The sequence below is a fragment of the Rutilus rutilus genome (genome assembly GCF_951802725.1).
Source record: "Rutilus rutilus genome assembly, chromosome: 19".
In the NCBI taxonomy this organism is placed as follows: Eukaryota; Metazoa; Chordata; class Actinopteri; order Cypriniformes; family Leuciscidae; genus Rutilus; species Rutilus rutilus.
In genome coordinates, this window is record NC_140232.1 from 4043494 (window position 1) to 4069536 (window position 26043).

General features: G+C 37.3%; 1 protein-coding gene across 1 annotated transcript; it reads left to right on the forward strand.

Annotated features, from left to right (window-relative positions):
• Positions 1-25787, forward strand: wdr46 (WD repeat domain 46). Its single transcript, XM_084389836.1, has 14 exons — positions 1-287; positions 1332-1478; positions 1904-1984; positions 5529-5641; positions 6785-6872; positions 8707-8768; positions 9811-9915; positions 10980-11130; positions 13116-13351; positions 14421-14574; positions 18933-19083; positions 21110-21300; positions 24550-24663; positions 25012-25787. The coding sequence occupies exons 1-14, from the start codon at positions 225-227 to the stop codon at positions 25126-25128; spliced, it is 1773 nt and encodes a 590-aa protein (XP_084245962.1). The 5' UTR covers positions 1-224; the 3' UTR covers positions 25129-25787.
• The last annotated feature ends 256 nt before the right edge of the window (positions 25788-26043 follow it).

Sequence of the window (26043 nt, forward strand, 5' to 3'; positions counted from 1 at the left end):
GTGCAACGGTCTGATTTTGATGTCTATCTTAAGTCTTACTATCTACTATATCTAAGCCATAGTCAAAGTCTATCTTCGTGAAACCGGCCCCTGGGTTACAAGACAAGAAGCAGCAGCAGCAACACCTCCAGTTCGGCAGGGGACGGTAATTCACCTCTAGGTTGTTTGACGATCGCCAATAGACGCTAGAAGAAGAGTTTTGCTCCTGTAGTCCTAAAACAAACATGGCGGCGCCAACGCCGGAGGATTCGTCCAGCACACACGTGGAGAAAAAGAGCAAGCAAAAGGTAAACATGATCAATCTCTACTCTGGCTACAACAGCTCTCGCTTTTCACTAAGATGTGAGAAGTCTATAGACATAGTCTACATTTATTTTTTTTATATCGGATAGTCAAAGTAAAAGTAAGATGTTGTCATCATGGCAAAAATACGTCGCTTCTTGATTTTCACGGCTTTATAATATTATACTCGTAATTTCTTCTTGAGCTTTTTGATAGAATGTAAGAGTAAATCTATCGTTTGAAAAGTGTATAGTGTGGTTGATTGGTATAATGTGTGGTAATATCAAGGTACTCTGATATACCATAGTACTGAATAAATAGCATATTACCTATTATTTTAATACATCTCTTCTGTAATGAGCATGTTTTGAATTAATATTCATTCAGAAAAAAAAATCCTAATTGAGTAATGATGTTCTTGAAAACATAAGTATCATATTATCTATACTATATTATTTACATATTTCAATACACCTCTTCTGTAATGAGCATGTTTTGAATTAATATTCATTAAGAAAAAATCCGTATTGAGTTCTTGAAAACATAATCTTAAGAAGTTTGAAGTAAACACAGCATTATTTCCCAGAAAAAGAAAATCTTAAAATATTGTCACTGCTTATTAATATTTGGAAACCGTTAATCCACTGAAACAAAAGCCACCAAAACATTTGCAGACACTCATTACTTTCTGTATTTCTAAGACCTTCTAGATTTTTTGGTTTACCCTTTATTTTAAGGTGTCCGGTTACAGTGTGTAATAATAATTAACTTACTTACAATAGGGTTTGGTTAAGTTGCATGTAATTATTATGCATAATTTATCGATATTACATGTAATGTGTAACAAGGACACTGAAAAATAAAAGGTTGCCAAATGTTATCATGGACAGTCTTATTTATTAACCCACCAACGTGAATATTGTTTACCATTCAGGGACAATTGTTGTCATGGTCATCTGCATTTATTTCCCATGGAAGACATTTGTTCCTGATTATAAACGTAAAATAAAGAAAACATTTCTGAATGTGTTTGTCTTTTCCTCGCTCAGCTTTCGAAACGCTATTGGGAGGAAACAAAAAACGCAGACCAGAAGAAACCCGAGGAAGAACCGAGTAAAGATGTGCAGAACCAGAGTGAAGCAACAGTAAAAGAAAGGTCATTAAAAAGGAAGAAAGGTGAAAGTGACCAACCAGTGGTAAGAGTTTGTCTTTCCATTCAGTGACTTTACTTTACTAGTATGCTATGTATGAATGTTGCTAGTATGCTAATCAGATCAACGCCTCTTCTCACGGCTTGACATGAGCTGTTTTGTTCAGCAGACGCTGTGACTAGTGGTTTTCCAAAGTTACTGGCCACTCAGCATTCTCACTGGCCACAATTCTGACATCGATATCATGTCAAAACATTTGAGAACAACTGCTTTAAGCATGAAATTTGCTTATTTTGCACCATTATCGTGGTTATTAAGTGATTTAATTAACAATCACCAACGTCCTAACTTAATCACACCCTTTGTTTTAACTCCACCTAGAAGTTTTTGCTTCAATTGTGTCCTAATATGAACAGTCAAGAAGTCAATATTTCAGCAGCCCTTCTCATCGGATCATATTGTGTATTTAGAAAGAGGACCCTTTTCCCGGTCAGGCTCCGATACCAACAGAACGGCTCCAGAAGTTTCAGAGAGGAGAGAAACACAAAGCGGTGAGTCCCGATTTATACTTGTGACATTGTCCAAATGCGTTCCTGTATATTTTAACTAGTGGTCGACCGATATTGGTTTTTTGATGGCCGATGCTGATATTTTTATTATATACTTTATTTATTTTAATCAATATTTTATAAATTTTAAATAAATTAGAAAACAAATCTTTAAAATAAACATGCTTATACTTTAGATGGCAACTTCTTGAATCTGTAATCCTATTACAGTATTTTTCACTAATAAAGTAATTGTTTAAAAATATATGAGTATGTGAATAAAAAGGAAGTAAACATGTAACAGGGCACTCAGTAATCTGGTAATATCGTGCGCACTGGTAATCATATTTGTTCAAATAAAGACAAGGTAACGCTAATATTTCATACAGCACACAGTGAAACCGATATGAGTATGACACAGTGGCCAACTGGATATGGCACAGCATATTTTAAAATGAAGGATTTAAAGTTTTTCGATGGCGTCTCCTGAAGCTGATCTTGTGTTCGCATTCACTCACTTCACACGGGCCGACCGTCACTCGCAGTCACACGTTTATCAGGCTACAAATGCACACTTCACACAATATCACAGCTGGACTCCATTAAATCTGCAAGGTTTGTGAAATGAAATGTTTATTAGATATTCAGAGATTTGTTTAAATGATGTAGACGCGCATTTGCTGAATGTTGACAGTAAATGAGAAAGTATTTTAGCCTGATTGTTTGCCTTTTCTGTTACAAATAATATAAAAGCAACACTTTACTTTTTCGCATACCATTTCCTTTCTTTGTTTACCAGTTCTGTCTAACAAAGCATTAGATATGACTGACAGAGATCGTAAACTAATGAAGACGGAGAATGTGAGTGAGCTCTGTGTGATCTCATCGGCCTTGGCGATATATCGGTCGACCACTAATTTTAACACTTGTTTTGAGTCTATTCGGCATATAGAAATGGATGCAAGTTGCTGTTAGGGGTGGGAATTATGATCAAAATCTTATATCACTTTATGAGAATTGAGGTTTTTTTGTTGTTGCTGTAAATAATATTTTCAGTGAACTTTCATACATTTCAATACCAATTTCAATACCACAGGAATAAGATATTTACCTCAAAATATACTGATAACCATCTGCACACCCTAATGGACATTACTGATGACACAGATGTAAAAGTCAGTAAAATCACGTGAGATCACGCATGGACTTCTGGGAATGTCCTTATACTGATTTTCACAGTAAATTATACAGTTTCTAGTCTTTCAGTTTGTTCCGTCACGTCAGCGTTTCATTCACCAAACCTGCATACGTCATTGCTTGTGTGGGGATTAGATTCGCTGTTTAGGATCGCAGTCTTAAGGCGAGACACTACAGGTGAATAGGGTAACATTTGTAACTAGCAGGTATCACCATGAACCTTTCCCAGTTGATTACCTACATTAAAGGAGAACTCCGGTCAATTTTAACATTGAGCTAATTTTTTTTGTACATTTGGAGTGCTGTCAGTACAGAGAACAACGACAAAAATCGGTGTTGCCTACACCGTGTTATCCTCTTTTTTAAATTTGCACCCTGTTGACTTCAATGGGGCAATGTTTAAACCTGCTTTTAGCCTCTTAACATCCTTGATGTGTCATTACAAGTGCACAGGTCATGTGAGTGATTCCTTCTGAGTGAACGCAGGTGAATCTGACTGCAGTAGATGTGAAAGATATGAATAAAAATTATGTTTATTCAGCCAGCATTCATTCGAAGTCCACAGTAGTCGATTGTCGAGTTCACGCGCGTGATCATAGGTACTAAACCTATGCGTGTGAACTCGACAATCGACTACTGTGGACTTCGACCGAAAACAGGATGTAAATACAGGTATGTGCGCTGGCTGAATTAACATCATTTTTTATATATTTCTTTCACATCTACTGCAGTCAGATTCACCCGCGTTCACTCAGAAGGAATCACTCACATGACCTGTGCACTTGTAATGACACATCAAGGATGTTAAGAGGCTAAAAGGAGGTTTAAAACTTGCCCCATTGAAGTCAACAGGGTGCAAATTTAAAAAAGAGGATAACACGGTGTAGGCAACACCGATTTTTGTCGTTGTTCTCTGTACTGACAGCCCTCCAAATGTACAAAAAAATGAGCTCAATGTTAAAATTGACCGGAGTTCTCCTTTAAGATGAGAAAAAAATGTATTACAAGTTTTCTGTAATTTAATGTTTAAATAGGCAAATTAGGCAATATCTAATTAAATATGCGCTAATTTGCATATATTAAAAAAAAAAACGAAATCTTGAGTATTGGATAAAGCCAGGTTAAAAATTATTTTTTCATTGTGTTCACATATTAGATGGGAAAAAAATTACAGAGGGATTTGTGGATATCTACTTCTGTTATCCTGTAAATCAGAATATACTGTCAATAGCCTTAAAAAAATGATTTTCGCCATGTTTTTTGGAATAAAATGTTATATAAATCAGGCTAGGAATAATATATTTACAAATCCCTCTGTAAATGTCTTCATAATATAACTAGGTACAAGACTGGAGAGTTTGGTGTATATCGGTGCTGCTGAAGTGGAGATTTCAGACTTGGAGAATGAGAGAAAGGTCATTTTGAGAAAACGGGCTTTAAAGATTTATCATCAGCCAATGAGATTGCGCATTCAGCCCTTTTACTTTCACGATTGGTTGCTGATAAAAAGGAAATGACCATATTTGGATCCGACAGCATTGTACAGGAGAGAGAGAGCTTTCCAGCGGTGTGTGTGATGACAGGGAGCCGACAGCGATCGCGGAGCAGCGTGTTGATTAAGAACGCCAACTTTTGTTGAATTTATGAGAAATCTACAGACGCAAACAGTCAAAGTGGAGTAAAATAAAGACCTAAATGTGTATTTCGGACTTTTTTTCACCACAAGTCTAAAAGAAGACGATGTTTTTGCCTGCCGTGTCTCGCCTTAAACTTAAATACAGAACGACACGACCAGCCGATGTTCTTGGCAGATTTTGTGAGATTCACCCCAATAACCCTTGACACATTATCTGAATCTTTACATAAGGACTAGGGATGTATGAGATATCATATCGGCCACACAAACGATGTGTTCATTTTCAATGTTATTGTTATCGGCCTGATAAGAAAATTTGGCCGATATATTAAAGCTGATAAATAAAGTATTATTTCCTCCAGCTGAGACACTTCAGATGCGCACTGTTCAACATAATGGTTTTGAATTGCTTGAAATATGATTGAAATCACTTCAAAAAAGGAAAATACAGTTCAGTGCAACATGTGCAGCGCAAGTCTGTCATATCAGCTGCATAAAATTATAATAAGAACATTATAATTGTGTGCTTGGGACATGGCTTTTAATGATGAGACTTTTGTTTTTGTAATCCAAAATTTGGATTTAAGTGTATCGTCCAATATATCGGTTATCGGCTTTTAAATGTAAAGAGTTATCGGTATCGGTTTCATATCGGTGCATCCCTAATAAGGACTGTGTTTTGGGTGTTCACGCTCTTTCTGTCTGTGATGTCAGCCCGCAGGAGCCGGGAGAAAGCTGAAAGAGGCCATTGTGTTCTCGGAGTCCGTGTCTGAACTCGCTCAGAAACAGGCCGCACGATACGACCTCCTACTTCCAGAGGATTCTGGGTAATGTAGTTCACATATTGTGCCAGATGAAAAGAAGAATGACACTATGACAAACACCCACATGATGACACCTAAATGACCACGATTTAGCCGTGTCTATTAAAAATACAGTCCTTTCAACCACACACACAGTATCGTTATTTCCATTACAAGTATTCAAATTAGCACGGACGTACTGGGATAAAAGTTTATAGTTTGGATATAAACACAATCAAAATAGAGCAAATCACCTTTTGAAAGAAACTTAGCGCGTCAGATTACGATTGTGTCGATTACATCACTACACCAGTAGGTGGCGACAAGTGACTAAAAATGTATTTGTCATTGAATCATTCAAGAAATTCGTTCAGAAATGCGGATTCATCCAGTATAAGTATTTATGAGTGAGTCATTGAATCATTCATTCAAACCGATTTTTAAAATACTTTTAGTACATTACGTGTTATTTTGTTTGGTTGTCTGTTCAGAATCGTGATCTGTGTTTGAATCAAAGAAATCGTAAATCTCAATTTATCCAGAATCGTGCAGCTCTACTTTAATTTATATATTTAGCATCAAACTAATTATATAATCTTTTAAACATTTTAAACTTTTTAAAGTCCCCCTGTGGTGAAAATCCAGCTTTTAATGTTGTTTATGTGTCTATGTGGTGTTTTTAATATGCTTTAAGACAAACCATGTGTAAAGTCATGTAGAGTGGAGGCGGGGCTAATTTGCATATTCATAGAACCATGTATACTAATGAGGCAAGGGTGTCGAGTTACATTCAAGCTGTTTTAAGGGATATAATTATTGACTACAGGGAGACTTTAAGATTATTGGCCAGTAGGTGGCGATATGCACAATGTAAATCGCCATTAAACAACAATACTGTATTATGACATGCTGGAACCAATAACCATGCGTAAGAAAGATTTGGCTTAATCAACCGAGAGTTTGGGATTTATGTGACGGCAAGTTGACCCTGCTTTCTGTTATTTCCCCCAGAAGCCTCAAACATTCAAGTTTACAAATGGCAGTGGCTGCTCTTGGATAGAAAAGATTAGCTTGGACATTTGGTTAAACTACTGTTTGTGTGTTTGTATTCTTCATATATTCATAAATGTACACACATAGAGCTCATGTCTGTCTGCTTGTCTTCAGCTTCCTGGAAGGAGACGAGGGTGAAGACACAAGTACAATCTCTCAAGATGACATCGCAGATGCTGTTGACATCACTTCTGGATCAAAGGTGAACTATTTTAGCACGTTTGAACACTAGAAACTGCAGCGAGACCAATAATAAACAGTAGAGTTTGTTGACGGCCCCCTTCACACGTACAGTCTTTACTGGTAAAATACCGTTTAGAGATTGTTACTGAACCAGACTTTTTCTAAAATACCAGATTTTCCAGTATGAAAAGTTGTAACATTACCAGTATGATGCTATGTGTTATGCCTGGCTCACACTACAGGAGTTTTAGGCCGATTTATCCCCGATTTTCCCCTCCCGAGAATCGGAGAAAAAAATCTTGTTGATGACCTCGATCGGTTCCGATGTTCGGCGCAGTTTTTCTGGTAATGTGAGGCGTTCACAGATCGAATCTTGCATCTGATAAAATCTGATAAAAAATAAAAAACATTGGAATGCAGTTTAAAAACAGATTAAATACAGGAATAAAAGTTACAGTACGGTGAATTAATTAAGAATAAGCAACGTTAAAAAGATAGGTCTTCAGTCGTGATTTAAAAGAACTGAGAGTTGTTGCGGACTTACAGCTATCTGGGAGTTTGTTCCAGATATGTGGAGCATAAAAACTGAATGCTGCTTCCCTCTTTTTGGTTCTGATTCTGGGGACAGCAAGCAGACCTAACCCAGATGAGCTGAGAGGTCTGGGTTGCTCATAGCTTACAAGCAGATCCGAAATGTATCTCGGTCCTAAGCCGTTTAGTGATTTGTAAACCAGCAGAAGTACTTTAAAATCAATTCTTTGTGGCACAGGAAGCCAGTGTAAAGACCTCAAAACTGGAGTGATGTGATCCATCCTCCTGGTCCCTGGCAGCAGCATTCTGGATCAGCTGCAGCTGTCTGCTAGATTATTTTGGGAGGCCTGTAAAGACATAGTGTCAAATCGGGAGATTTCGTCTCAGCCCTAGCTTTGAATAGTTTTTCTATTATACGTAAACTTGCGCTTGATGGACGTTAGCCGAGATTCATCATCACTGCGGCTCTGCTGTTGGATATTATTGTGTGACATCTTGTGTTTTTAAGAGCAAAAGTGCATTCTGTGTGATCAGACCCTTTACGCCTGTCACTCAGAAGCAAAAAAAACGGTCAAATTGGACAGAAAGCGTCTGAAACGAAGACAACAGTGAGGCATTTAAAGGTCATTACCGAGGTTTAGCGGTATTCTGGTGCTGATGTGTAAATGGTCGCTTAATGGTAAAAGGACTGAATGTCAATGCTTGTGTGAACAGCATAATAAAGTGTGTTTACCAGAAAAGTCAATCTGGTAATTTCACACTAAAGTTAACATGTTTAATGTTTAAAAGGTGGTAATGAATTTCACAGATGGAGGATTTTGCGTTTGCTTTGAGATTAATATTAGCATTAGCATCACTGGTCAAAGTTTGCAATAAGGTGTTTTGAAAGAAGAGTCTGTTACTCTTCTGTTTGTGTCCTCAGACTAAAGCCGTTCATAAGTGTGTCAGATCAGTCCCTGCGGCCTCGTCCCCGGATTCACAGATAAAAGCTTGAACATGAATGCTCTTTTCTGCTTGGATGTTCCAGTGAGGAATCTATTGGTTGTTGTGCATATTTTTGGACCATATTTAATTCAGATCATCGAGCCACATGCAGCAGTGTTGCGAAAGATCTAGAGAAATGAATCAAAGCAAATGGATTTACTTCTTTAGAAATCTAGAAACAAATCTTTGCTGCTATACATTTGTTAAATATGATAGAAAGTGAACAAGCATGTTTAAATAGTGGTGTAAAATATTAAACCGATTTTACAGACCTACAGGTTTTTAGCAGCTACACATTTGATATGTTCTACTTGGTGTTTCTTGTTCTCTCCCCACAGTACTTCAACCTGCATCTCTCCCAGTTCGGCCCATATAGGCTTGACTACAGCAGGAATGGACGGTATGTGCTAGAGGTTTAAGAGTTCAGAACTGATGGATCACTACATGTACTTGTGTTAAAAGGCTCAGTAACAACTAAGAATGTCTGATATGATGAAAGGGAGAAACCTTTAGAAATATATGTTTCAAACATGCCGAGTTAAAACTTGTTTATTAATAAATGTTGGGAAAAAACACTCTTTATGCGTTTATAAAATTAAAAACCCAGATGGATTATCTAAAAGAAGTCATTTACTCTTATTTGTTTGTCTAATATGTAAAAAAAAACGCACAACGTTTCTTGTCTTGTCACTTCAGTTATGAATTACATGAATCATGTAAATCGTGCCATTTTCAATTCAAATGCAAAATTTGATATAAACAGTTGAGTAGTTTACATCACTGGATATCACTGTCGATCATTAAACATTTCTATCATAAAACATGAACAAATTTGTATTTTTATATGCATGAAATTGGAAAAAAATGTCTTAAAGGATGAGTTTGACACCTCAGTATTTAAATTATTGTACCTGTTTTTATTCCTTCTTAATGTACATTGTTTATATCACTGTACCTTGTCTAATAATATTCAGACAGTTTCGTTGGGAGATTGTTTGATTAAACTCGTAATCATATAAAGTGTGAACAGAAGTAGATTTCTCGTCTCACTCACATTTACACGTACATTTTGGAACCTACTAATTACATTTCTGTGTGAATCTATAAATAGGTTAAACACATTAACTGACAAAAGTCTGCCATTAATTGTCTTTTTTTCCAGACAACCCTGTTTTTTCCCCCTTGAATATCAGTTTTCTTGAGATTTTACTATTTAACCACCATAATTAATCTTATTAATTAAAGTAAACATTTAATCAGATTTTTGAGAAGAAAAAAATTGCTCTTTTTCTTTATGATCTCAGGACATTTACTTCAATATACCATGAACATTTTAATCCAGAAATTTAAATCGTGTTCATTATAGAAGAGGTTTATTTAAATTGCACAAATTTAAGTATATGTATATGTATATCCATACCAACTATATCTGTCTGCCACAGGCATCTGCTATTGGGTGGAAGGAAAGGTCATGTGGCCTGTATCGACTGGCAGTCCAAAGACCTGATGTGTGAGATGAATGTCATGGAAACGGTGAATGACGTCAAGTAAGTGCACATTCATGAAGACGCATCTCTTAATTTTAAGCTTTGCTTTGAAAATAATATATTTTTAGATTTTCTTTTGCTTGGCTGGCTAAAACATTTTTTTTAGCACTAAGCAAGCAACCTCTGCCAAACTCTTGTCTTCGGCACATGAAGAGCAGTGCCAGGTTTGAGTCCAGCTGATTTCTGCTTGTGAGCCTCATTTCTGTAATCTCTGGAAAATCAGAGGGAGTTTTTGGGTGCGGCAGCTTGAGTTAATTGTCTCTTTCCATCTATAAATATACTTGAACATATCAGCCTGGCGGCAGCTTGCAGTCTTCGGGACGTGGTAGTAGGCCGGGTGATAAAACTTAAAATTATAATATATATATATTGCTGAAGATATTTCTACCAGTTTAAATATTTTTGTGTCATGGTTATACCACTTTCCAGCAATGCTGAATCTTCAGAAACAAGAATAACATTTTCCCAATTTGTCATTTTGCGGTCTTAATCAGGACAATCTTCATGACTTCTTTTTTTTTTTTACTGTATTTTCTTTTTTTGCAGTGATTCCAGTTATAATATAAGCAATTCAAAACCGTCATGTTGAACAGTGCACATCTGAAGTGTCTCAGCTGGAGGAAATAATACATTATTTAGCCTATCGGCTTCAATATATCGGCCAGATTTCCTTATCTGGCCGAGAGCGTTATCATTAAAAATGAACACACATCGTCTGATATCGTGCATCCCTTTTTTTTTAATGCTTTTTTTTGTGCATCCCAGATTTTAGACATTATTGCTTCATTCACCCACCCCATCTGATCCGCCTCCTCAGCCAAAGCAAAGCAGCATAACAAAAACCCTGATTGCATTCAAGCTTTTTTCTGGGCGTCTCTTGAGGCAGAACAGGCTGAGTTTGTAGAAATCCTGGAGGAAGTTCTTTGTATTGGACTGACACATTTGAAATTAAGTCAGTCCAGATTCAGTTTATTTAGGGTTTTTATCACTGTACCCCTGTGCTTCAGTAATGAGTAATGTCTCAGTCTGGTCTCATTTAAAGCTCACTCTCTGTGCTCCTCCAGGTGGCTTCATACGGAGGCCATGTTTGCTGTGGCACAGAAGAAATGGCTCTACATCTATGACTCTAAAGGTGTGGAGCTCCACTGCGTGAAGAAGTTCAACGACGTCTTGAAAATGCAGTTTCTGCCCTACCACTTCCTACTCGCCACTGCGGTGCGTCAACAAATGCTTTTGGACAAACTTTTAACTTTTTTAACGCTTTGTTAACCTTCCAAATAGGAGTGACTGTGCACTGTTCTTTTACAAGTAATGATAAAGTTGTTCAATTGTCAATGTACAACAGAGTCAATGCAGGCTATTCCAGAGATTAGGAGCCGAATGTGAGAAAGCTCGTCCTCTTCAAGTAGACTTCGATATCCTCGGTACGATGAAAAGTCCAGAGTTTTGTGTCCTTGAAGAGCATGACAGAAGATTGGTTAAATACAAATAAGCTAGTCTGTTTAGGGCCTTACAAGTGAGCAGAAATATTTATAATCCATATGGATGAGTCCAATATAAAATTAGGGTGATATGATCATATTTCCTTGACCTGGTAAGAATTCTAGCAGCTTTTTTGGACTAAATGTAGTGTGTTTATTGAAGATGCAGGACGACCACCTAGTAGTGCATTACAACAGTCCAGTCGTTGCTGTCTCATATTGCACCCTGATCTTTAAAGAGGACCTATTATGCCCTTTTACAAAGTCTTGAATATGTTTCTGGGCTCTACTAGAACAGATTCATTATTTCCTCATATTCTCCATTGTTGCGGCTCCTCTCTTCCCATGCTGCGTTCCAGTCCACTTTTAGACACGCACTTGCGAACTTCCCTAAGCACTTCCCCTTGGGGGAATCCCTGCCGCCATTTTGAAGTGCGTTCCACTTCGTGAAGTGGACGAGGGAAGTTTATATGGACAGACCCTCGTTCCCTCGATTTTGACCGAGGGAGCGAGTCTGCTTCAAATGTACACTTCAGGCACCTATATGTCCCACAATGCAGTACGATTGTGACGTCACCACATATCTCATCTAATCACCACCACAACAGACAACTCTATGATATATTAATTATATATATTTTTTGTTTAAAACAACCCAAACACACATAAACATTTGGATGCTGCATTAAACAAATTCTTAAAGGAAAAAAAAAATTGTAAATAATAAATCAACTCCACAGCTGATTCCAAGTGATCAAGGGCTTAGGACGTTCCAGTTCAGCCCATTGCAGTTTCCGCCAGTAGTGGGCACTCGCAATGACGTACATCCGAGTGAACGAGACGGAGGGAAGTTTGCGAGTGAAGGGCATGACAGTTTTGGACTGGAACGCAGCACCAGTCTGTCAGTAACGCTCTGTTTAGTTCCTGTCTCTATGAAGCCCCTCCTTCTGAAAAGCACACTGTGCTCTGATTGGTCGGCTGGAGCGGTGTGTTGTGATTGGTCGAGCGCTTCGAGTGTGTTTGGGAAATGTCCCGTCCTTTACCATAACCGCCAGTTTAACACACTAACTCACTCAACCAGGCCCCGCCCCTTTATTCTGCGTATGAATTATTTCAGGAATGCACCGATATGAAAATTTTCTTATACCGATAATTCTTTATATTTGAAAGCCGATAACCGATAAATTGGCCGATAAATCTAAATCCAAATTTGTATATACATTTTGAGAGTCTGATTACAAAAACAAAGTCTCGCCATTAAAAGTCATGTCCCAAACACACAATTATAACATTCTCATTATAATTTTATGTAGCCGATATGACAGACGTTGCTCATGTTGCACTGAACTGTATTTTCCTTTTTTGAAGTGATTCTAATCATATTTCAAGCATATTTCAGTGCGCATCTGAAGTGTCTCAGCTGGAGGAAATAATCCAGTATTTATTGGTTTTAATATATCGGACAAATTTTCTTATCGGTCCGATAATGATAACATTATAAATGATCATATATATCGGCCGATACCAATATGGTGCATCCCTAAATTATTTAAATGAGGAATATTGTGACGTGTTCGTTCCCGGAAGAAAACGCAAGACTCCGATGGAGGCGTTTCAGACAATCTTGTGTATGAAAAAGAGATCTTTCCCATTTGTATTTCAAGCTGTATTCCTTACAGGTTTTCCATATGTCACTATAATAATGTTTTGACCTTTCAGAGTGCCACGGGGTTTCTGCAGTATCTGGATGTGTCGGTTGGTAAAGAGGTCGCAGCCATCGGCACTAAACTGGGGCGTCTAGATGTGATGGCGCAGAATCCCTATAATGCAGTGGTTCACTTGGGTCACCCGAACGGCACCGTGAGTCTGTGGTCGCCCAACCAGAGAGAGCCGCTTGTGAAGATGCTGTGCCATCGGGGTGCTGTGCGTTCCTTAACCGTGGACAAAACCGGCATGTGAGTCTCACTATATACTGGGGGAGTTCACTTCAGCGCCTGACTCGAGGAGTTATACTAATCTGTTTGTTGACTCTTAGTCTCGGTTCATTTGTTTATATATTAAGTTCATTTATGTTCGCGCTCCAGTTCACGGAGACCGAGACTGCAGAAAGCACATCCGGTTTGGTTTCTTTATTTTACAAAAGCACAATGTTTTGTTGTTATTGTAAGTTTACTCTAATAAAAGTAGACCCTTAACAGTTTCGAATGATGCATTACTCGTACTTACCTGTATGACAAACAACAGAGTACGGTTTATACAGATCACCTTATCCTGGGGGAATTTAATTCAAGAAATTATACACATCTGGTTGTTGCATCTTTAAAAAAACAAACAAAAGAAAAACAAATTGTGCAATGGCAATACACCAGTTCTTGTGCTGTCTGTGGGTATAGTCAAGTCACCTTTATTTATTTAGTGCTTTTTACTATATAGATTGTTTCAAAGCAGCTTTACAGTGATAATAGGAAAGTAGCAGAGATTGTTTTGGCTTTACAGCAGATCTAGAAGAAAGTCGTTGTCCAGCTTAAGTCAGATTTCAATTGATTCATTTCCGTTTGTAAAAATCATTGGTTATCAACTTAGGGGCCGCTAACACGACACTTTTAATGCGCTCTGGCTGTTAATTTACACGAAAACGGTTTTGGTTTGGTGTGTTGAATCCATATGAAGTTTTGGTGGCCTGAGAACACAAACTTTTGAAGTAGGTTTCAAAGTGCAAGTTATAGAAAACAAGGTATAGAAAACTCTAGAAATGTTATGCCAATTTTTCAGAAAAAAAAATCCCACTAATCATAGCTTTAAAAGTTTCATGAACTTTTCCTGCAACATCTCATTGTGTGTCTAATATTTTTCAGATGCGTTCTGTCCATGTGTTCTTCACCACTGTGACGTGACTATCAGATACTTTCAGTGTCAATTTTAATTATAGCATCGATTATTATTGATTTACTTGTTGCAGCACTGGACCATACCTTACAAGACCCTTCGTTTATACCAATAAAATGTCATATTTGTTTATTGCAGGCACATGGTGACGTCAGGTCTGGACCGGAAGCTGAAGGTGTATGACATCCGAGCGTTTAAACCCCTTCACTCCTGTTTCCTCCCAGCTGGAGCCTCTTGCCTGTCTCTGAGCCAGAAAGGACTGCTAAGCGCTGCTACTGGAGATGTTGTACAGGTAGTGTACATGTACAGTGATACACACACAAGATCATCATCCACGGTCCTAACCCAACCCTTAACAATAACCTATCCCTGAAATCAGACCAGCGCATATTCAGTTGCAATTATACCAAAACAAATCACTCTTAAGTCAAGTCATCTTTATTCATGTAGCGCTTTATACAATACTTAATAATTCAAAGCAGCTTCACAATAATAAACAGGGAAATAACAGAATCAAATTCTGCTGTAAAGCAGCTCTAAAAAGACAGTAGTGTCATTCTTCAGCTCAATTGTGTTTCTAGTGTTCGAGTGTTGATTCAGTTCAGTTCAATAACTGTACATTTCAACAATAATGAAACGAGTTAATTTCAGCTATAAGCAACTCTACTGAAGACAAGTGTTATTCACTGAGTCTGTTCAATGTTCATTCAGATCAACAACAGTGCCGATGTCGCAAACTTCATCAATTATGCCATATTATTCTAGTGTTATTGCAGTCGAATCGATAATATTACTGAATGTTAAAGTCCCCCTATAGTCAATAATTTTATCCCTTAAAACTCATCTTTGATCAACAAAATTACATATTGAAACGTTTTTTCCTTGAAAAAACCCTAATGCCTTAAAATATCTTGAATGTAACTCGACACCCTTGCCTCATGTAGTATACGCAATTCTATGAATATGCAAATGAGCCCCGCCTCCACTCACTCACACCAGCTCAGAGATCCACAAAAAAAAACTGGAATCACCAAAACACGAGAATGATTCTGATTTTATTCCGTCGTGTAAGTGGCGATTGAATAATGTCCTGACGCTGTTGAGGCTCGCGCAGACAAATGGAAACAAATAAGCGCAGCTCACACACAAAACTCAGTTAACATACTGTGGTAAAAATTCTAAATTGAGTTTTTATATTTATAATATATGATACAGTTAAGCAACATTACACGATCAAGAGCGCTGTTTTCCTGAATACCATCATGATTGAAAGTGACACTGATTTCATACAAAAGTTCAATTAACAAGAAGTTAATATAACATTTTAGATGTAATATTGAGTGTTTTTGTAATATTTCAGCAGCGAAAATAGATCCAAACAAAGATCACAGCAGAACCACAGCGCATCTCACAGCATCTCACTTCATTACTGAATGATCCAGCGCTTTGAACTAATCGGTTGAGCGAAAGATTCAATGACTCACTCATAAACTGCCTCGTTCTTCAATGAATCAGCCGTTTGAATCAATGACTCACTCATTAAGACGGATTAGCTGGTGGTTTAGTTTCATGTTTAAATCCAATAATTTGTTCCTCAACATTTCTTATTTGTATATTCAAAAAATATTTAAAACAATTTTATAACATTATTTAACGCAGTTGTAATTTTTGAATGTCAATTATTTCATTTGATTGGTAACAGCCATATAGCTTCTCAATATACTAATTACATTTATTGATCAAATTTAAGAATTTGAAATGAAAGATGAAGATGAAAGATGAAGCATATATTTAATATCATTAGGGAATGCCCTTTTTAAAGGTAAAAAATGCCTTCGGGGTAAATATCACAAGCATGCGGATTTAAATGTCAAAGCTGATTGAACACTGATGTGAATTAGAGGATGACACGGGAGTGGATTTTCACTCCTGTCCCGTCCCACTCCCATAGAAAGAAATCTTGTCCCGTCCCACTCCCAGACCAAAGTTTAAAAAATAATCCCATCCCATCCCGCTCCTGGTAAATTGACTCCCAGTCCCATCCCGCTCCTGTTTAAACTGACTCCCGCTCCTGTACCGCTCCCATATATTTTTTTCTTCAATTAGTGTTTAGTTAATACATACAGGGGTGCAAACACATGTATGGTCAAAAAAGAGAGAGGTAATCGAAGCCCTCGTCCCGCGGCAAATATCCAGATACTACATTGCCACCATCCCCAACCCACCCCTATAGGCACATAGAGTCAAATGAAATTTAGAAAAACTATCTTGCACTTCTTCTTGCTTTACTGCTACTTCCTGAAAACAATTTCACCTGATGATTTGAATAGCTCTTTTTGTAAAGAATGAATAATTCTAGGATGATTGGGGTAATTGTGTAGGGTAGGCCTAGTGCATCTGCATAGAAACTAATAAACAAAATACAAATATAAATACAATAAAACACAAATACATGAGAAATAAAGCAGTGCTTTATGTTTTTCAGGTAAATGAACTGTATTAAATATTAATACAGTTTATCTTTTGACAAAACATGATTTTTCTCTTTCTCTTTTGTTGTTTGATTAACTTTGGGGACACAAACAGCTGCAGGTATATTGGGTGCTGTCCCTTTAAGACGAATGCACATATCTAATACCGGTAATGACACGCATCCGTTTTATTTTGACTTGCGTTTACGGGGAAACTCGTTGAGACGGACACTGGCTTATTTTTTCGTGCACATGTCTGTTCAAACACAAATAGATAAGACAGAAAAGGGAATTCGGTGTTCACGAACTTCACGTGCTGTCTGCGACTGCGTGGCTCTGTGCGCCGACAGACCATCTACATTTGGATGTTAAACATAATATATATAGCCTGATACAACAAAGACAACGTCGGCAGAATATTTCGTTCTGTAGGCCTATTGACAGGGGCAATATTTGAAAATCGATAATTAGGCCTATTTTTTAAATTGCAATTATATATGCATTTGTCAAAACCGAGAGACTTTCAAGCATCAAAATGTAATTTATTAATATGTATTTGCGCCTTCAATTTTGTCTGAAAACTTCCAACACTCTTGCGTGTCGTGTGAAAAATAGGCGTCGGTTGCGGTTCTATTTCTAGCACGCGGTTTCGGCGCGGCTCGAGAAGTGTGTGTGTCACGCAGGTATTGTGCTCTAACACAAGCTCTAACCAGTTAACATGAAAGCCGACATAAAAACGGACACTCCACGCCACGCAGAGAGAAATGTGATGCAGTGGCAGATCCAGAGTGAGACAGAAACACTAGTGGTTCACGCTTGCGCACATAATGCTGGTTTGGCGCGCAGTGTTCTGATTCGCTTATTTCCTATTTAATTGTTGGTGGACGCAATCCAGAATTACTGTTGGTTAAATTATAATCAGTTTTCAGTTATTTTTTAATTGCGTTACATTGTAGGCATATTAAAAGGAAACTACAAAATGGTGCATTTACTTTTTTCTTTTTTTGTCATCTTTGCTATTGGTTAATTCCCGCTCCCGTCTGCTCCCGTTAACCATTTATCCTGTACCGTCCAAATCCCGTGATTAATAGCAAAGATGACTCCCATCCTGCAGGAATCCCACGGGAATCCCGTGACCCATGGGATTCCCGAAAAAATGTCAGCCTCTAATGTGAATATTGCTTCAGAATAAATTATATTTACACCAAAAAAGAAAAAGGGGGAAAAAAATCCAGACAAGCAATTTTTTACTTGAGCGAGTGAATGACCAATTTATTGTTGAGCCCTGGAGACATTCCTTTATTTCTGATTTACAGGACAAAACAGCATGTAACATAAGACAGTACTGAATTCTTTTCAATATGTTATATATAGAAAATAATATGAACGAGATAAAGAAACAGCTGCGCATACACATCATTTGCAGTTATGAATGTTACACAACAATTCAGTATTGTAATATTAGAATACTTTCTCAATTGTAACATTGAAACAAGCTTTCTCTATAAAGCTGCTTTGAAACAATATCTATTGTGAAATACATATACGCTATACAAATGAACTTGAATTGGATTAATATTATAATGCTGCTATTAAGCCTCGTTCAGACCGCACTCGTTTTGAGCTACTTTCATATGTGGTTTGAAATCAACTCAACTCACCTTTTATTTATAAAGCACTTTCAAAACCATTAGAATGGACCAAAGTGCTGTCCATAAATAGTTAATAACTCTAAAATACATAGAAACATAAAATAACATCAAAACATGACACCAAGAAAAACATACAACCAATCACTCGCAGTTCTCAGACCTAATCAAACGCCAAACGCTTGATAAAATAAGTAAATCCCACTCAAGTTGCATTTCTGGAAATACATTTCAGTCTAACCGGATTTTGTGTGGTTTATGTAAGTTTCTTTTAAAACGTAAACATGTCAGATGTTCCTATACAGGAAACATGCATGTAAACATGCAAGGTTGTGTTGTTGCAAAAGTGACAAACTACCAGACAACAATATATGGAGACATGTTTTGAGACCAACTAAAGAGTGTCATGGGCACACAAATCAGATCTGAACGTTGCGATACACCGTGTGGACAGTCAATACCTTAAATCAGATTACAATCTGGACTGACAGTGTGAACTTGGTCTTACAGTTGTCTGTATGCATCCACAGGTCTATAAGAACGCTTGTGGAAGCAGCACTTTATCCAAACCCTACATGGCTCACCGCCTTCGAGGGCAGGTTTGTGGGCTTGCGTACTGCCCGTTTGAGGATGTTCTGGGAATCGGACATGATCAGGGCTTCACCAGCATGATTGTACCAGGTAAGACACAAATACATCAAAGTTCACTCAAAGGACATGTTCACTCCTTCATACCTGCATGTAGAGTCAGCTGTTTCATGAGCTCTGTTCCCAAACCTAGTGACGCTTACACTGCATTGTAAAGCCCTGTTCGCACTGCCAGAGAAACACAGCAACATGACATTAATGCGAATGAGCAGCAGTTTTGGGGAGATAAGTCAGATAATGTAGTGTTTCACAGAATTATTTTAGTGTTAAGATTTCAGTATATTGCAGAACTCATGACTTGGGCCCTGTTTACACCTGTATTAAGATGTGTTTTGGTCGATCGGATCACGAGTGGACGACTCTAAATACAGGAGTAAACGGGTCTAAAACGCTTTGAGCTCGTCCAGAGTCCTCCACTTCCAGAGTTAGTTGAAAACACATTCGACCGGATTGCTTTCGTAGTGTAAACGCTCATGTGATCGAATGTGTTCAAACAGCCACTAAAGACTGTCTTCTCTCCGTCTACTGGTCTAATGCAGGAACATTATGAGAAGAGCGATAGTCAAACGGGATTTAAACTCTGTCGACTGAAGACTCAAGTTTGGTTTGAAGATGAAAAACGTATGAAGCTCAATGTTCTCTCATCATTCCTGATTTCTAACACACACTCACAGCGTTCGGCTGATCTCGCGTCTGTCAGAGCAGAAACTGAAGCTGATGTTCTCCGTGTGTTTCTCCGCCGTCTCCGGTCACGTTCATATGTAAATATCGAGAGCTTATTTCATCCATTAGATCACAAGATCTGAAAAACCCAAACATTTCCTCACCCATAGACCCTCCCCTCGAAGAAATCAGGACAGAAGTGTTTGAAAGTGGACAGAAGAGACGGATTAAAACACCAGGTGTAAACGGGAATGTGTTTCCCTCGTCTACTTGTGATCCAATCGTCCCTTAAATGCAAATGAGATGCTGCTCCCGGCACAGAGGGCGGAGCTTCAAGAGCTCGTTCTCAGCAGAGCCATATATAGCCCTTTGTTGCGAGGCGGGGTTTATGTAAATTCTAGGGTTGGTGATGTCACTTCACTCACTTCAGACTAGAAATCCTTCAGTATTCGATAATATATACCGCAATAATGAAACGTGCACGATACTGTTATCGTGGGCACTTCAAAATACTGTGAATAATTATTTATTCCAAATAAATAAAAAATTTAGAGTGAATTTAAAGAATACTTTACCCTTCAATCATTTAAAATGCACAAAAGAAATAACCAATAGTGTTTAGTTTATCTCACAGCTCGGCCAGAGCCGCTGACCAGCAGTTTCCTCATAATCTCTACAGTTTCTCCTCATAATCTCCTCAATATCACTTTAAATACAGCGTTCTGTGCAGAACTCAAATGATGTCTGAGATGTTTCCTGGTCTAACTCGATCACGTGATCCGCTCTGTGTTTCGTGTCTCTGGACCGGAGCTCACGAGAAACCAGACGGTTTAATGTCATTAGTTCAGACTTTGATCCATTGGCAAAAGAGAAGTTTAAGCCCATAAAAAAGAAGAGATCAGGACAGAAGTGTTTGAAAGTGGACAGAAGAGACGGATTAAAACACCAGGTGTAAACGGGAATGTTTCCCTCGTCTACTTGTGATCCAATCATCCCTTAAATGCAAATGAGTTGCTGCTCCCGGCACAGAGGGCGGAGCTTCAAGAGCTCGTTCTCAGCAGAGCCATATATAGCCCTTGTTTGCGAGGCGGGGTTTATGTAAATTCTAGGGTTGGTGATGTCACTAACCCGGGAGGAATGTTTGTTGTAGTCCTTTAAAAGCGATTTCTTTAAAAGCAAATATCTCCCTTTGCTTTGAACTTTGAGCGTTGTAACTTTGCAGATGTTGTTTATGCTCAAACAGCAACATTACACACTAACTAAAGTTAGAAAAGTGAAATCATAATCAACCACCCCTTTAATATCAGGTGTAAACGAGGCCTGAAAGTCACAAAAAATGTACAGGTCACATTTCACTTCAAAAAAGGAGAATGCAAGCTCTTGAATGTCTCTCAAGGTGCAGGAGAACCGAACTTTGATGCCCTGGACACAAACCCGTACCGCAGCTTCAAGCAGAGACAGGAGTGGGAGGTCAAGGCCCTGCTGGAGAAGGTGCAGCCTGAGCTGATCGGCTTGGACCCGGGACAGCTGGGTAAAGTGGACCACGCCAGCTTTGAGCAGAGGCACAAGGAACGGGTTGAGGCTTTGGTAAGTTCAGCACTGGTAACCCAGCACAAATACATATGTGACCCTGGACCACAAAACCAGTCACATGGGTCAAATTTTTAAAATTGAGATTTATACATCATCTGAAAGCTGAATAAATAAGCTTTCCATTGATATATCAAAAATCAAAACATTGAGAAAATCTCCTTTAAAGTTGTGCATTTATGTTGGCGATTGTGCTGCATTCACTCACAAAAATAAATGTTTTATATATTTACGGTAGGAAATTTACTAAATATCTTCATGAAACATGATCTTTACTTAATATCCTAATGATTTTTGGCATAAATGAAAAATCGGTAATTTTGACCCGTACAATGTATTGTTGGCTATTGCCACAAATATCCCCGTGCGACATGTGACCGGTTTTGTGATCCAGGGTCACTAATGGGCGAGATTGCAGTAAGCTGGAACATCCAATTAGTAGTGGGTGATTTTACCAATATTTTCACAATATCAGAACATCTAATTTCACGATAAAGAGATGTATCACGATTTGTTTTTATTTATGTTATAAAATATATATGGAGCCACTAGAGGGACATGTAGGGAAAGAAATGAGACGTGAGGAAAAATGTTTTATGTCTATGCTTTTGCGTTCCCCCGAGAAACTCAAAATGCAAGAACATTTAAATATAGGGTTTCCGCGGGGTCTTAAAAAGTCTAAAATTCTGACCTTTAAATTTAAGGCCTTAAAAAGTCTTAAAAACGGCCAGATTTTCATCCTAGGTCTTAAATTTCATTTAGTCAGGTCTAAAAAAGTGTTTACCCTCGTTCATTTCCAGAAACGCTGGCCGCATAAAGTTATTACAAAGTAGCAAAAAAGTATCGAGTCGTAGCCTACAAAGCGGAGCTCTAGAGCAGGGGTCTCCAACACGCCGCTCGCGTGCTCCAGTCGCTCGTGGCCTGATCTGAGCTAGCTCGCCAGAGGCCGTTCACATGTCGCGTCTTTTGTGTGCTCAAGTTTGTTCAAATGTAGGTTTATCTTTGTATAAAACCTTTTTTGTCAACTTTATTTGAACTTGTACAGTACCAGTCAAAAGTTTGGAAACACTACTATTTTTAATGTTTTTGAAATAAGTCTCTTATGCTCATCAAGCCTGCAGTAAAAAAAAAACAAAAAAAACAGTAATATTATGAAATATTATTACTATTTAAAATAATGTTTTTTTTAAATATATTTTAAAATTTAATTTATTTTTGTGATGCAAAGCTGAATTTTCATCAGCAAGTACTCCAGTCTTTGGTGTCTTATGATCCTTCAGAAATCATTCTAATATGATAATTTGATACTCAGTTATTATCAATGATGGAAACAGTTGTGCTGTTTAATATATTTTTTTGGAATACTTTTTTCAGGATTCATTGATGAGTAAAACGTTAACAGCATTTATTCATAAAAACAGCATTTATTCAAAATAAAAACATTTCTAAAAATATAAATCGTTACCATCACCGTTTATCAACTTAACGCATTCTTGTTGAATTAAAGTACTAATTTCTTTAAAAAAAAAAAGTTATTTTTCCCAAACTTTTGAACGGTAGTGTATATTGTTACAAAAGATTTCTATTCTAAATAAATACAGTTCTTTTTAACTATTTATTCATCAAATAATCCTGAAAAAAGTATCTCAGGTTATAAAAAAATATTAAGCAGCACAACTGTTTCCAACATTGATCATAAATCAGCATATTAGAATGATTTCTGAAGGATCATAAGACACCAAAGACTGGAGTACTTGCTGATGAAAATTCAGCTTTGCATCACAAAAATAAATTTACATTTTAAAGTATATTAAAAAAGAGAACCGAGAAAGAATTATTTTAAATTGTAATAATATTTCATAATATTACTGTTTTTTTTTTGCTTGATGAGCATAAGAGACTTCTTTCAAAAACATTAAAAATAGTAATGTTTCCAAACTTCTGACTGGTACTGTACATGTTAGTAGATAACATGTTGCAAGACACTCTTTTAAAATCTGGCCATCATTTTTAATGGTATTTTAATGTTTACGTAAACAAAAAGTGCATATTGATGCTAATCAATTTGTTATTTGCTGTTTTTCGACATAAAACTTGTTGAATTGACTTCATTCTGTAGTATTAGTACTTTTTGAACAGGATTCTGTGATAACCGTGATAATTTTGGTCACTTTAATCATCTCATCATTTCCTCTCTAGTTATGATCAACTATGATCAACTAAAATCAACAATAATTGTGTTTTTACAGTATAATATGCAAAAGTAAAATTTTCTATTAAAAAAAAGTCTACCTCTCTCACACACACACATCAGATAATCCTAGATAGATAGATAGATAGATAGATAGATAGATAGATAGATAGATAGATAGATACTCTAATGATCCTGAGGTAACTATCTAACTTGGATAATGCGTCGTGTAGGTCTTAAATTTCAATCTTTATGGTCTTAAAATGTCTTAAAAAGCTCTTAAATTTGACTTACTGAAAAGTGCAGAAACCCTGTAAATATGAATTTTTTCCTCTCATCTCTTTTTTTTTTTCACCATGTCCCTCTAGGGGCTTCGTAAAAATATGAAGCAAATTAAAAACAATAGTACAAAGATACATATTTATTTAACATGTATTAAGAAATACTGCAATAATCAAATGTAAAAAAAAAAATACTGCATAGTATGAATGAAATATAAATTGATTCTTATTAAAGCTAGAAAAGTTATTCAGTCAAGAGCAGTGAGTGATTTTCTCTTTGTGGTTTAGTTAACATTAATGACAGTTTTCAGCTTGTTTACGCTCACTTCAGACTAGACATGTATCAGTATTCGGTCATATATATCGCAATAATGAAACGTGCACGATACTGTTATCGTGGGCACTTCAAAATACTGTGAATAATTATTTATTCCAAATAAATATAAAATTTAGAGTGAATTTAAAGAATACTTTACCCTTCAACCATTTAAAATGCACAAAAGAAATAACCAATAGTGTTTAGTTTATATCACAGCTCGGCCAGAGCCGCTGACCAGCAGTTTCTCCTCATAATCTCTACAGTTTCTCCTCATAATCTCCTCCATATCACTTTAAATACAGCGTTCTGTGCAGAACTCAAATGATGTCTGAGATGTTTCCTGGTCTAACTCGATCACGTGATCCGCTCTGTGTTTCGTGTCTCTGGACCGGAGCTCACGAGAAACCAGACGGTTTGATGTCATTAGTTCAGACTTTGTCTTGTCTTTATTTCAGGGCTATGATCCATTGGCAAAAGAGAAGTTTAAGCCCATAAAAAAGAAGAAAGGAAGAAGTTCGGCTGGTTCTGTGGAGAAAAGAAAGAGGAAAGTCGCCCATGAGGATCAGAGGGTATTTACTTTTTACTTTTTCTTTTTGTCTCTCAGTCTGTCGTCTTTCATGTTCAAGCTCAAGAGCACCTGACAATGTTTGTATTAGTGGTGTTTGATACTGATCATGTTTGAGGTTTGTTAAAATCATTAATCCCAAGGAAAGGAGGAGAGGTAACGTTAACCAAGCAGATTCAAATGTTGGCTTGTTGACAACAGGTGAAAAATATAGAGCGTAACAGGCCAGAATATCATAGACTTGAGGGATTTGTACAGTTAAAGGTCTAATTTACCCACAAATCCTCTCTCAGTATAGTGTTTCTCTTTTGCTCTTTGCTCACATCACTTCCTCTCTCGTGTGATTCTGCAGGATATAATTCGACAATCTGTACAAGAGAAAATGGAAAGACAGAAAGAGCTGGAAGAGAAGTCCAAGGAGAAGAGAGACTTGGGAATGAAGTCGACTCTTGACCGTTTCAGGAAGTAGCGGACGATCCCCGACCGCTGGGAACATGAGGACTAATGCAAAGCAGAACAGACATTTTTATAACAGAACCTCTGGCTGTCATTTCTACTGTTCCTTGATTGTGTACAAAACAAAGCTATTTGCTTGTTTAATAAAACACCTAGAATATCTATAAGAAATTGCACATGTATTTATCTTTAAAGACCCAGGAATAGTTAAATGCTTTCCACCCACACTTGCTTTTTGCAAAAGTTTCTTATCCACACTGAAATCATCTTAATGCGTAGGCCAAAAACATAATAAGATCTCACTGAGATGATGGCGAGAGGCCAGACGTAAAGTTCTCATGCTATTCTGTTCTGATCATTTTCTTAGCAAAATATCTGTGTTCGGGTCGCACTCCATGTCTGGTCTAAAACACAATCACCCTTATGTTCTGACGCAGGACAGCAGTTGAGTGTAAATCTTTTGTCGTCTTTGCAGGATATACAATTTGAAGATTGTATGAAGTAACATTTGTCTTTATCAACACTGACAGTGAACAGCTCATAGCAGTATAAACATCTCTTTGGGTACAATATGCATCACATGACTAAACGTCATTGTTAGGGTTTGGTATAGTTTGAATTTTAACGATTCCGATTCTTATCGATTCCTAATTTCAATTCTAAATAAAGGTTAAAAAAAAAATGTATATCATTCACATTTATTCTGTCTGATTGCAAAACATTTCATTGTAGCTGAATACCATGACCAAAAATCAACAGAGGAACAGAGGTTTAAAAACACCACAGCAAAAACAACTAGCATAACTAATATTAAAGGGATAGTCCAGTATTTGGCATTAAGCTTTGTATTACCGGTAGTAGAAAACCTGTAGTATTTTCGAATTACCGTGCTTTCCACCCTCATATCCCTCTGAGATGAGAGATTTAT